Genomic DNA, 12,479 nt, shown 5'->3' with positions numbered 1-12,479 from the left:
ACCAGTTTTAGAACAAGCTGCTGTGCGCTGGGAAGGCCAGACAACACAGAATCAAATGTAAGCAAATGTAATCTGTGTAAAGTTATGGGTTACAGACACACAATCTTGTTGACACAGAGCCTGTACGTGACAGATCCCAAACATCACAGTGCCTTGTCATTAGGAAGCAAGTGTAAATATGAGTCTGCTAAATATGAGAGGAGTTGGGTGGAGGGTAGACAGCATAATGGCTATGCAAAGAGACTCTCCTGCCTGAGGCTCCAAAGTCCCAGTTTCAATTCCCTGCGCCACCATTAAGCCAGAGCTGAGCAGTGCTCTGGTAAAAATAAATCAATCAATAAAATAAAATATGAGAAGAGTTTAGGCCAAAAGGTACTGGCATGGTTTAGAAATTTTAAAAGTTAAGATATGTAAATTTTAAGTTTATAAAAAAAAATAATAATTTCAACAGTGCATTGTGAAACCTTCTTTTCAGGATGTGATGTGACAGTTCATTCCTGATCAATATGGAGGAAGGACCAAAAGGTTTTTGTTTGTCTTTTGTAAATTCTTTTTTTTTAATGTTTATTTGTTTTTTCCCTTTTATTGTCCTTGTTGTTTTTTTATTGTTGTAGTTATTGATGCCATCGTTGTCAGATAAGACAGAGAGGAAGGGAAGACAGAGAGAAGGAGAGAAATACACCTGCAGACCTGCTTCACTGCAGGTGAAAGACACCTCTGCAGGTGGGGAGCCAAGCCGGGGGCTCAAACCGGGATCATTAGTCTGGTCCTTGTGCTTTGTGCCACGTGCACTTAATCCACTTCACTACCACCAGACTCCCGTTTGTTTGTTTTTTAATGGCCAGGGGCAGGGCTGTGGTGCATCTGGTTAAGTGCACATAGTACTAAGTGCAAGGACCTGCTCAAGGATCTGGGTTTGAGCCCCACCTGCAGGAGTCTCTCTCTCTCTCCCTTTCTTTTTCACCCTCTCTTTCCCTCCCCCTCTCTCGCTCCTCCTCCTCTTCCTCTCAATTTCTCTCTGTCCTACCTAATAAAATGGAATTCATAGTGCTGGCACCGAACCCCAGCAATAATCCTGGAGGCAAAAATAAAAATAAATAAAATAAAATAAAAGTAAATAAAAATTAAAAATAAAATGGCCACAAAAACTAAACCAAAGTGAATTTTTTTTAACCATTTGAAGAATGAGCCGATCTGAATGCTTAGCCAAAAGTCTCACTCTGAGACCCAGTTAGTACCCTGAGAATGCTAACTTAGCTCTGCTAAGAACTTTAAGGCAAAGTATAAGAGAACTATTTAAGAACAGGAACTGTGAGATTTGCACAGCATAATGTCTCCCAGGTGAATGTGCTTGGCTACTCAAGCCTAACAAGTAAATTGCATATAAAAAGAATTAGAAGAAAGATCCTCCGCACATTATGGGGGAATCGTTGACAACTTCTGATGGGTCACCTTACCCTTGTTATTAAATGACAGCGATCATTAGAATGCCAAACGTATTTTGACAGAACTCACTTTATAAAATGCCAGCAAGTCTATGTTTTTATTAGTTTGCTCCAAATCAATTTAGAAATTTCAATAGAATGCTTGTAAGTATTCCCCAAGCAATGTCCATTCCTGACTTTCTGCACACAAAAAAGTATTACAAATTAATCAGATTTTCAGATTTCTGCATAGTGGCTTTGCACACTTATTGCTTAATCCTATTATAAAATGCTGTTATGATTGACACACTGCTGTGGAGATAGAAGTCAATTGAATAATATGTAGCAGTCAATTTTATTTGTAGCTTAATGTGCTGAAGTATTTTTCCCCGCATTTCCATTATTTATCACTCTGTACCTTTGGAGAATATATAGAAGAATTTGTTTTAAATGAGCCAATAACACCTTCTTTAAAATTTATAAGTGTGAGAGAATCATATTTTTCCCCCCCTTGGTTGTCTATAGCCTGTCAGTAAACAGTGAATTTTGTCTTCCACTTGCTATTCATAGAACAGACATCAGGAAAGTGGACCTTGTTAAGGATGGTTTGGAACTGGGTTTTAACCATCAAGAAAACAAAAGCTACAACTAAGAAAGAAAGAAAAAAAACTTCAACAATTGCTGCTAGCTTTGTTTAATTGTTCATGTTTCTTCCTGCCACTATCTTATCTGCTATGATTTGTCCAGAAACAATGCATACAGAGAGAAGCCCTAACATTTAAAAAGAGTTTGAAAATTCACTGTTTGGAGGGAATTTTATTTTCCACACTTTGACATTAAACAGGATTCCAGCCAAAGTTGTAACTTATGTTCTGTGCTTAGCCTAGTAGGACTACCTGGAGTCAGTGTGAGGTTGCTACAATTTTAATTAGCACTTAGGAAGCGTACTTAAGGATCCCTATGATCTTTCTAGGATATTTGCATAAGATGGCATTTAAAAAAGGTTGTTTTTTGTTTGTTTGTTTGTTTGTTTTAGTAAAACACATTCATGGATTCAGAACCTGAAACAGAAAGACTTGAGGGAATGAAGCCATATTAGCAGATAATATAGACGTACTTGGTCATGTCTAAAATCATGCTTTCTCTGGCTTTGGGAAATTAGATTAGCTGTTACCACCAATGCATAAAGGATGAAATTTCCCAGATAAGCAGTGCATTGGCATACCCCATGCAAACTGATGTATAATGTAAGCCTATTAGCACGAGGGATGATAGTGCCATCTACCTCCCAGAATGACTTTGACTGTCCTGAGTATTTATTAGCATAATCTATGCAGTTGACAAGTGACTTGAACACTGGAGTTATTGATAAGCTACTCTAGCATTTTGTCTGTGCCTCAGTTTGGTTTGACATCACAGGATAGTGAAGTCATGTGCAGTTCCTCGGCTGGGCCTTATAATAAGGGAACGTCTCTCTTTTGAATTCCAGGGGCCAGAGGAAACCTGGCATTATCAGACCCAGGCACTCCTGACCAACAGCAGGCCAGTCAGACTCACCCCCCATTTCCGGTTGGGCCACAAGTAAGTATCTCTCAACTGCTTTCCATTAGGTTGCATTTAGGACTGTTTAGCCAGATAAATAACCAAATAAATAATAATGAGTTAAATCCAATTAACTCCAACAGAGCTGAGATGATGATAAATTTTTCGCCTGGGAAACTGTATGCCTACATTATTTATTAAATGCTGCCAAGAAAAAAAAATGTGTTAGCAGAATTCTTTTCTCTTCTTAAAAGGAAATGTTGGTTTTAATCATTTGGCATTCTTCTTCCTTCTTAAGATCCACTACAACAGTGCTGTTGGTTACCATGTAGTTTTCTAGAAAGTAAAATTTTAATGACTTGGGTGTGAAGAAAATTAAGTTATTTCAACCTTACTATAGCCAGTTTTGAAATACAAGACATGATTTAATATAAAAAAGTTAATGCAATTTTAATGTAAGTTCAGCTTATTGGGTTTGACAATACTGTGCATCACTTACAGCTCCTGCATTAATAAAGGAATACATTCATTATTTTTTAAAGGCCAGTATTTGTTTTTGTAGCCTTGTATGGTTATATAGAGATGTGGAACACAATTATAAAAGACTTGGCTTTTTTTTTTTTTTTTTACCTCTGTCACTTAGTGTGAAGCTTTTAGAACTCACCCTATTTTTATGGAAAAAGAAGCTGGTACTTGAGGTTTTCTCTCTCTTTTTTCTCTCTCTCTCTCGCTCGCTCTATTCAGCACTCTGAATGCCTTACCAATCCGGGCTTGAAAACTCAAGTTTAGGAGCAGGCGGCGGCAAACCCAGTAGAGTAGACATGTTAGTACCATGTGCAAAGACTCCAGTTTAAGCCCCATGGTCCCCATTTGCAAAAGAGACACTTCACAAGTGGTGGAGTGGTGTTGCTAGTGTCTTTATTACTATTAGTAACTAACTAATTCTTCTTATTTTTTTGCCTCCAGTCACTGGGGCTCGGTGCTCTGACACTATGAATTCACTGCTGCTGCCAACTTTTTTATTTTTAAAAAACCTCCTTTTCTTTTGACAGGACAGAGAGAAATTTAGAGGGAAGGGGGATAAAGAGAGGGAGAGAAAGATAGATACCTGCAGACCTGCTTCACCACTTGTATAGCGTCCCCCCTGCAAGTGGGGAGCCAGGGACTTGAACCTGGGTCCTTGATTGAATCCCTGTGTGTAGTCCTATTTGTGCTTAACTAGCTGCACCATTGCCCGCCCCCTGCTAGTGTCTTTATCTCCCTACCCTCTCCCTATTTTTATTTATTTCTTTTTTTAAGGTGGTTTTTTTTAAAAAAAAATTAATATCTTTATTTATTGGCTAGAGACAGCCAGAAATCTGGAGGGAAGGTGGAGCTAGAGAGGGAGAGAGACAGAGAGACACCTACAGCACTGCTTCATCACTTGTGAAGCTCCCCCCATGCAGGTGGAGACCGGGGACTTGAACCTGGGTCCTTGAGCATTGTGATGTGTGTGTTCAACCAGGTGTGCCACCACCTGCCCCCTCCATTTCTTTCTTTTTTTAAAAAAAATGATTTATTTCCTTTTGTTACCCTTGTTGTTTTATTGTTGTAGTTATTGTTGTTGTTATTGATGTTGTCGTTGTTGGATAGGACAGAGAGAAATGGAGAGAGGAGGAGAAGACAGAGAGGGGGAGAGAAAGACAGACACCTGCAGACCTGCTTCACCGTCTGTGAAGCGACTCCCCTGCAGGTGGGGAGACCGGGGCTTGAACTGGGATCCTTATGCCGGTCCTTGGGCTTTGCACCACCTGTGCTTAACCCGCTGTGCTACAGCCCAACTCCCTTCTTTCTGTTTCTATTTAAAAAAAAAGAAGAAGAAGAAAGGAAAGGAAAGGAAAGGAAAGGAAAGGAAAGGAAAGGAAAGGAAAGGAAAGGAAAGGAAAGGAAAGGAAAGAGAAAGAGAAAGAAACAGGAAAAGAGAAAGGAAAAGAAAGAAAACCCAGCCACCAGGAGCAGTGGAGTCATCATGCAGGCACTGATCTAGACCCATGAATTCCAGAGCAAGAGCTCTTAGGATTAGACTACCTGAGTCCTCAGGACTTTTACAGAGTGCTCCCCAGAATGGTCCTGAAGGGCTTGACTATAGAAAGTGGGACCAGTCTCTGCACATGCTCCCTTTCTTCAAATAAAGCAATCCCTCTTCTCTCAGTATGGTTTATGTATTGACAGGACATGGTGACCAAGGGTTAAAATATGGGCTCTGGAACAGCCCACTTGGCCTTGAGGCCCTGTCTCCCCATGAGGTCTGAGGCAGTGGGTAATTTACCAACCTCTCCACATCGGATGGGTAAGATACTAGAGTGAATGCACGTTTCAGCACAGAATAGTGTCTGGCTTTTATGAACTGGGTTATGTATAGCACTATACCTACACTTAATTACCTTTGGCTTTATAGACTTAAACTGCACTAAAAATAAAAAAACAATGAAGACCTCTTTGAGTTTTGTATTATTTCTAGAAAAAAAAACTAGTTTTGGAATTCTCTTTCACAGAGAAAGGCCTAGCAGGAGTGGGAAAACCTCCTGTGTTGTCCTGGTGTAGAACCAACATTGGAACTCGAATACGTTTAGCGCCAGAAATACACACCAAAGCAGCTGTCTTTCCCTGTGAGACGGTGACTGCTGGATAAATAGTCGGCAGAAATGTGTTTTCGTTGTTGGACAAAGGATACTAGAGAGATTGAAACAGTGATTTTAAAAGAATTTTAGACTTATCCATGTTAAATATCTTTATCTACATCATTTTTTAAATCTTGTCATCATACATAGATAATGTACATATACATTGTTATTATCCAGGTTATTTTATATTTCATATTGTCTTGTGCTATAAACATTCTCTTTAATGAAGTTTCAATGATCTACTTCTCTTTCTTTCTTTCTTTTCTTTTTTTTTTCTTTTTTTTCCAGATCTAAGGCCTCATAGAAGTAAAGGATAACTTTTTTATTCAGATACGAAGAAAAAAAAAAAAGAGACAGAGGGATGGGATACAGAGTTCTGGTGGTGGGAATTGTGTGGAGTTGTACCCCTCCTATCCTACGGTTTTGTTAATGTCTCCTTTTTAAAATAAAGAAAGAAAGAAAGAAAGAAAGAAAGAAAGAAAGAAAGAAAGACAGACAGAAAGAAAGAGAGGCACTTCACAGCACCAAAATTTCCCCAGTGGCAGGGTGGCACCATGTGGTGCTGGGGCTGGAATCTGCACCCTTTAAATGATAAGACATAAGCCCCAGCAGGAAACTGTGCCTCTGACCCTCAGTGATTTACATTTAAAACTATGTAGTTAGCATCTTAATAAATGCAAACTTGTCACGAACTGCTTTTAGAAGTTAAATCATGTTTTTGTGTGTTCATGTTTTTTTTTTAATTAAATCTCCAAGCTATACCCCTAGAGTATATTCCAAATTAAATGAAGGAAATGGTTTTACTATGATAGTTCTTGAGACAAGTTTCCAAATTGCTTTCCAAAAGCATTATGTCTGTGTGTGTGTCCTAAATGTACCTGATAGTGTCAGTGTAGAATTACCTGTTTTGAGCAAATCCTTTTCATTGCTTTTTAATAATTTAATAGATGAAAAAAGAGTAGCCCGTTGTTATTTTTTAACCCTCCCTCCAAAACGTCACCATTCTTTCTGGAATGACAAAATTAACAATTTCAAGCTCATTTCTATTGAAAGAACAATATATGCTTGTAATACATTTTAAAAAATATTGGAGCCCCAGAGAGGAACTCCAAACCAAATGACTTTTTTTTTTCCAAAAAATAAAATACCATTTCAATTATTTAGCCAAACTTCCTGCCTGCCTTCCTGCCTTCCTGTCTTCTTTCCTTCCTTCTTTCCTTCCTTTCTCTCTCTCTTTTTTTTTTTTTTTGGTCCTGGAATAGTGTATGTTTCTTTTTCTACTTGTTCTGTTACTGTCTGACCCTGCATAAGTGGAAGAAAAATGACCTAAAAGCCCCTGTCCTGTTTCCACCGGGAAGTAAGAGCAGCTTATCTGTTTCTTTTCAGCCACTTCTGACAGCACAGCAGTTAGCGTCTGCTGTTGCTGGTGTGATGCCTGGAGGCACACCAGCTCTCAACCAACCCATCCTCATCCCCTTCAACATGGCTGGACAGCTAGGAGGGCAACAAGGACTGGTTCTTACACTGCCTACAACGAATCTTACCAACATCCAAGGACTTGTAGCAGCAGCTGCAGCTGGAGGCATCATGACTCTGCCATTGCAAAGTCTACAAGGTAATCCACTCTGACCATGTTCCATGTGAGGCACTGTGCATGGGGCTGTGTTCTGTAAAGTGGACAAGTGTGCCAAGTGTTGAACGTCGTTTGGAGTTGCTTCCATCCTAAAAGATATGCAAAGAGTACGGGGGGGGGGGGTGTGGGCAAAGTTTTATATAGTCTGTAAATATTGAGCATGCTTTAATCCATGGGCATAACAATATGAAAAATAGGAGGTTGTTATTATTGGACAGTTTGAGTTATAGTCTCATAAGTTTGTCACTTATTTTATTAACAAGTCAAGGTTAGACACTACTGTTGATGTGCGAAATGGTTGAAACGTCTCAAATATACAGTAGCCCTTTGAATCAACTGACTCAATCATAATTTTGCTAATTATATTGTAGTTATAATTGCTAGCAAAAATTAATTGAGGCCATAATTTTGTAATGAGAAACATCAATCTATATTTGGATTGTTATATATGGAGGTAACAAGAATTAGTGTTGTTTTTCTCAGAAAGGATTGTTCTGTTTATTTATTTATTTATTCCCTTTGATTGCCGTTGTTGTTATTGATGTCATCGTTGGATAGAACAGAGGGAAATAGAGAGAGGAGGGAAGACAGAGAAGGGGAGAGAAAGATAGATACCTGCAGACCTGCTTCCCCATTTGTGAAGTGACTCCCTTGAAGGTGGGGAGCCTGGGCTCTAACCAGGATCCTTACTCAGGCCCTTGCACTTTGTGCCATATGCGCTTAACCCGCTGAGCTGCTGCAGGACTCCCAGGATCGTTCTCTTGTTATTCTGAAGTATTTTACCCAAGTAGTTTGGTAATGCTGACAAAGTGATTGCAAGAGACTCTATCAGAGGAAGAATAGATATGATGGAACATAGTCTGTATATGATAGGATGCCTAAAAAGAGAAAACAGATTTATTTGAAATGTTTATAGATAACTTTTCATCCAAGACTGGGTTGTGGCCCACCTGGTTGATCACACGTTATAGTGCACAAGAACCTGGGTTCAAGTCCCCGGTCCCCACTTGTAGGGAGAAAGCTTTGTGAGTGGTGAAGCAGTGCTGCTGGTATCTCTCTGTCTCTCTCCCTTCTTATTTCTCCATTCCTCTTTATTTCTGGCTGTCTCTAGCCAATAAATAAATAAAGATAATAAAAAGTGGTTCTTTCCACCTATTGATATAAATGTCAGCCATTACTTTTTGTTTTACCTTTCTGTTTGTTTTGTTTTTCCAAATGAGAACTGGTTGGGAAAGTTATGAGGGTGGCAATTTAGAGTACTTTCTACTTGCTCAAAGATCAAGACACTTCGTTTTCGATTAGTCAGTGTCAGTCTAGAGACTAAAAAAATAAACCACGTAAAAACTGGGTAACTCTTAACCCAAACTTATTTACACGCCATATACTCTGATGTCCCACTTGTTGTTACCACTTCTTGGTTTTCACTTTAACATTTAAAATAAGGTCTCTCATATTCCATTAAAGTGTGCCAAGAAACTTGTTCATAAATCATGCACGCCTGGGACATGCTAATGCACAAACTTTGCTCCCTTTAAATTTAATAGCACCCGGGAAGCCTGGACTTCAAGATTAAGCAAATAAGGCAGGAATAAAAAGCAGTGAAAGCAACAAAGTAGAGGGAGAGACTTTTTAATGTAGGTGGATGATGAAATCTTAATGAAGAAACGAGCATTATCAAAATACCACCTTCCATTTGGAACATTTGTGCTTATGGGGATATTGAATATTATAAATAAACATAAGCTTGTGGAGCTCCTAGGTCATGAGTTAATCCAGCTGGTTAGGATAAACGCTGAAGTCAAGAGTTCAGAAACACAGACTTGTTATTTTTACATGTTTTAGTTTGATTTTCATAGAGATATATGTATTGTACATATAATATACATATTAACTTAGTTGTTTCTGAGGAGTCATCACTCAGGATTGATATTTTTTAATAGAAAAAGAGAAAAGGCAGAGAATGAAAAGGAATGATACCATAGCTCCTAAGCTTCCTCCAATGTCTTGGGGGCAGGACTAGAACCTTTGCTGGTCTGCTTCTAAAACCCCTTCTGTTTCATTGGTTTAATCCCCCCTGCTTAACACTGTATTCTATTTACATAACCACTGTTAACTAAGCACCACCCTGCCTGCAGGGCATTGGTTTAATCCCCATTGGTTGATGATGTCTTTTTGCTCCACCCCCTCTCCTTGTTACACCCTGATTTTCACCAATCTCTTTTCGCTCCACCCTCTGTATGTCACATCCTGTTTACACCCTACTTGGTGAGTATATATATAAGGACAGGATTGTGATTATAGTTAGTTTAGATGGTTTAGATTGTGCTGCCTTCCACATGAATAAAGAGATACTGCTGCCCAGCTCAGCCATGAGTCCCTGGTCATCAGTCTCCCGCCCGCGAAGCTAGTCCAACAAACCTTGATCATAAGCATGGCAAAGCACGGGCACTACTCCATTGAGCTATCTTACCAGCCCATTAGAATTTTAGTACTTAGCTATTTTTAAGAATTGAAATTAGTGCTAGTCTCCTATGAACTTTCATTTTTTTTTATTAGTGATTTAATAATGATTGACAAGATTGTGGTATAACAGGGGTACAATTCCATATAAATCCCACCACCATAATTTCATATCCCATCCCTTCCACTGGAAGATTCCTTATTCTTTATCCCTCTGGGAGGAGTATGGAACAAAGATCTTTATGGGGTGCACAAGACAGGAGGTCTGATTTCTGTAATTGTTTCTCTGCTGGACATGGGCATTGACAGGCTGATCCATATCCCTAGTCTGTTTCTATCTTTCCCTAGTGAGGTCTTCTGCCCAGGGAAATCAGGTTGGTGTCATGGTAACCTCTGCAGCTTGGTGGCAGAGGATTGGAACTGAAAGGTTAAAATCCCACGCCTGGCGTCTCTGGACACAGTCCGAAGTTGAGGTGGTACTGGTTGCATTGATTTCATTGAGATCAGCAGATGCAGTAGCAAATGGTATGGACCAAGAGAAACATGATGGAAAATGAGCAAAATTCCAGAAGTTCCAGGACTGAGAGAAATATGGGCTTTATAGAGGGTGGGGAAGGTTTCTGCTGTCTTAGAGTTTAAGAAGGCCATAGATAGTTATTGTTATAACCAGGTTATTTGGGAACTTGGCTTACTTTTAATGTAGGTTTAGGAGCTGGGGGTAGCGCAGCGGGTTAAGCACAGGTGGCATAAAAGTGCAAGGACCTGCGTAAGGATCCCAGTTCAAGCCCCGGCTCCCCACCTACAGGGGAGTCACTTCACAGACCGTGAGGCAGGTCTGCAAGCGTCTATCTTTCTCTCCCCCTCTCTGTCTTGCCCTCTTCTCTGCATTTCTCTCTGTCCTATCCAACAACAAAAATAATAACTACAACAATAAAAAACAAGGGCAATAAAAGGGAATAAATAAATAAATAATATAAGAAAAATCCCATGGTTAGGATTTAGTGTATTATATAAGACCTTGCCATAATTTATGTAATTTAATGCTATTTACAAATAACTGTATCTTATATACTATCAAGACCAGTTGCCTGTAGGCTCCCTGGTCTAAGCTTACAGGTGATTTAATAATTAAAAAAATTATTAGAAATGTATTAACACTTTAAGCCCACTGTTGAAATTCAATCAAATTACCAATTTGAGACCATAAGTGTTTAGATTGAAGGAATATATACTCAGAACTGAAGTCTATGCATCAAAAGTTTGAGACATCCAATCTATTTCCCCCCCTCTCATATTGCTTAGTGACTTATAAGACTATAAGTTACTAGGAGTGTATTCACACCATTCCCACCACCAAAGGTCTGTGTCCCTACCCCACCTCCTACATGGAGCTGAAAATCGACCCTCACCCTCCACCCAGAGTTTACTTGGTGCAATACTCCAAACTCAGTCATTCATGCTTTGCATCAACCTTTCTGTTCTTCTTTCTCAATTTCTTTCTTTTTGCCCTACTTTTACTTTTTTTTTTTCTGGCCCTGTTGTATTTTTATTTCTGAGAGAGGGACATCATCTCTGGCACAGGCAGTGCCAGGGGTTAAACCTGGGCCCTCAGGCCTGCCAGTCCTGCACCCTAGCCACTGAGCTCCCGCTGCAGCTCGGGTCTGTGCTTTAACTTCTAAGGTCTCGCGTCCAGGGGACACAGCCCAGGGCCCCTGAGAGCAGGGCAGCCGCTCCCCTGGCCTCCAGGATGCGGGGCCTCTGGATGCACCTTGCCGCAGGCTGGGGGGCCCGGGTGCGGGAGGCGAGGTGGAGGCCGGCGGGGCCTGGCAGCAGGTGCTGGGAGGCGCCCGCAGCTGTGGGCAGCCCGGTGTCCCGCCTCGCCCGTGTGCAGCCGCCGCGCAGCTGGAGTCGGGCTGGTCGGTCGGTTGGCAGGAGCCGACTCCCCTGCAGGTGGGGAGCCCGGGGCTCGAACCAGGATCCTTAAGCCGGTCCTTGCACTTTGCACCACGTGTGCTTAACCCGCTGCCCTACCGCCAGACTCCCTGAATCTCAATTCTTAAATCACCATGAGCCTCTGGGAAAGTTTCATCTGGTTCCCTTTGTTGTTTGTTTGTTTGTTTCATACCTTCTTGTGTAGTTTATTGGCCAAGCAGACTCTGTTCCTGTGAGAAGTGGCCAGTCATGCCGCCTTGCTAGTCATGAAGGTTTTGCTGGGACACGGGTCTTTTGTGTTGTTAAGACTGAGAATGTCCCAGATAATCCAGAAAGAACTCATCGGCCTGTAAGACATTCATGGATGCGAGCTGGGCGGGGGCGCAGCGGGTTAAGTGCACGTTGCGCAAAGTGCAAGGACCAGCGTAAGGATGTTGGTTCGAACCCCAGGCTCCTCACCTGCGGGGGGGGGGGGGGGGGGTGTCTGCAGGTGTCCCTGTCTTCCCCTCATCTCACGACTTCTCTCTGTCCTACACAATAATAACAGCAGCAATGAACAAGGGCAACAAAGGGGGGGGGCCTCCAGGAACAGTGGATTTGTGGTGCAGGCGCCAAGTCCCAGTGATACTCCTGGAGGCCAAAAAAAAAAGTTCATTAAAAATAAGGATCCTTGTCTTTGTTTACTTTGCTTTTTATTGCCATCGGGGTTACTGACAGGGCTTGGTCCCTGCATGAAGAGTCTACCACATCTAGCCATCTTCCCCCCATCTCCCCCCCCCCATTTTTTATTTGAAAGAACAGAAATAAATTGACGGGCTGCTTTAC

The 12,479-nt window shown here is 41.0% G+C and overlaps 1 protein-coding gene across 1 annotated transcript in view; it reads left to right on the top strand.

Moving 5' to 3' along the window:
* POU6F2 (POU class 6 homeobox 2) overlaps positions 1 to 12,479 on the top strand; it is a 591,094-nt gene that overhangs the window by 277,907 nt on the left and 300,708 nt on the right. Inside the window, exons 3-4 of the mRNA XM_060195767.1 lie at positions 2,914 to 3,005; positions 7,016 to 7,244. Coding sequence (XP_060051750.1) covers positions 2,914 to 3,005; positions 7,016 to 7,244 — 321 coding nt within the window. The remainder of the gene's footprint in view (positions 1 to 2,913; positions 3,006 to 7,015; positions 7,245 to 12,479) is intronic.

The sequence above is a fragment of the Erinaceus europaeus genome, chromosome 8, assembly GCF_950295315.1.
Source record: "Erinaceus europaeus chromosome 8, mEriEur2.1, whole genome shotgun sequence".
In the NCBI taxonomy this organism is placed as follows: domain Eukaryota; kingdom Metazoa; phylum Chordata; class Mammalia; order Eulipotyphla; family Erinaceidae; genus Erinaceus; species Erinaceus europaeus.
This window is presented reverse-complemented; position numbering and strand designations above follow the sequence as displayed.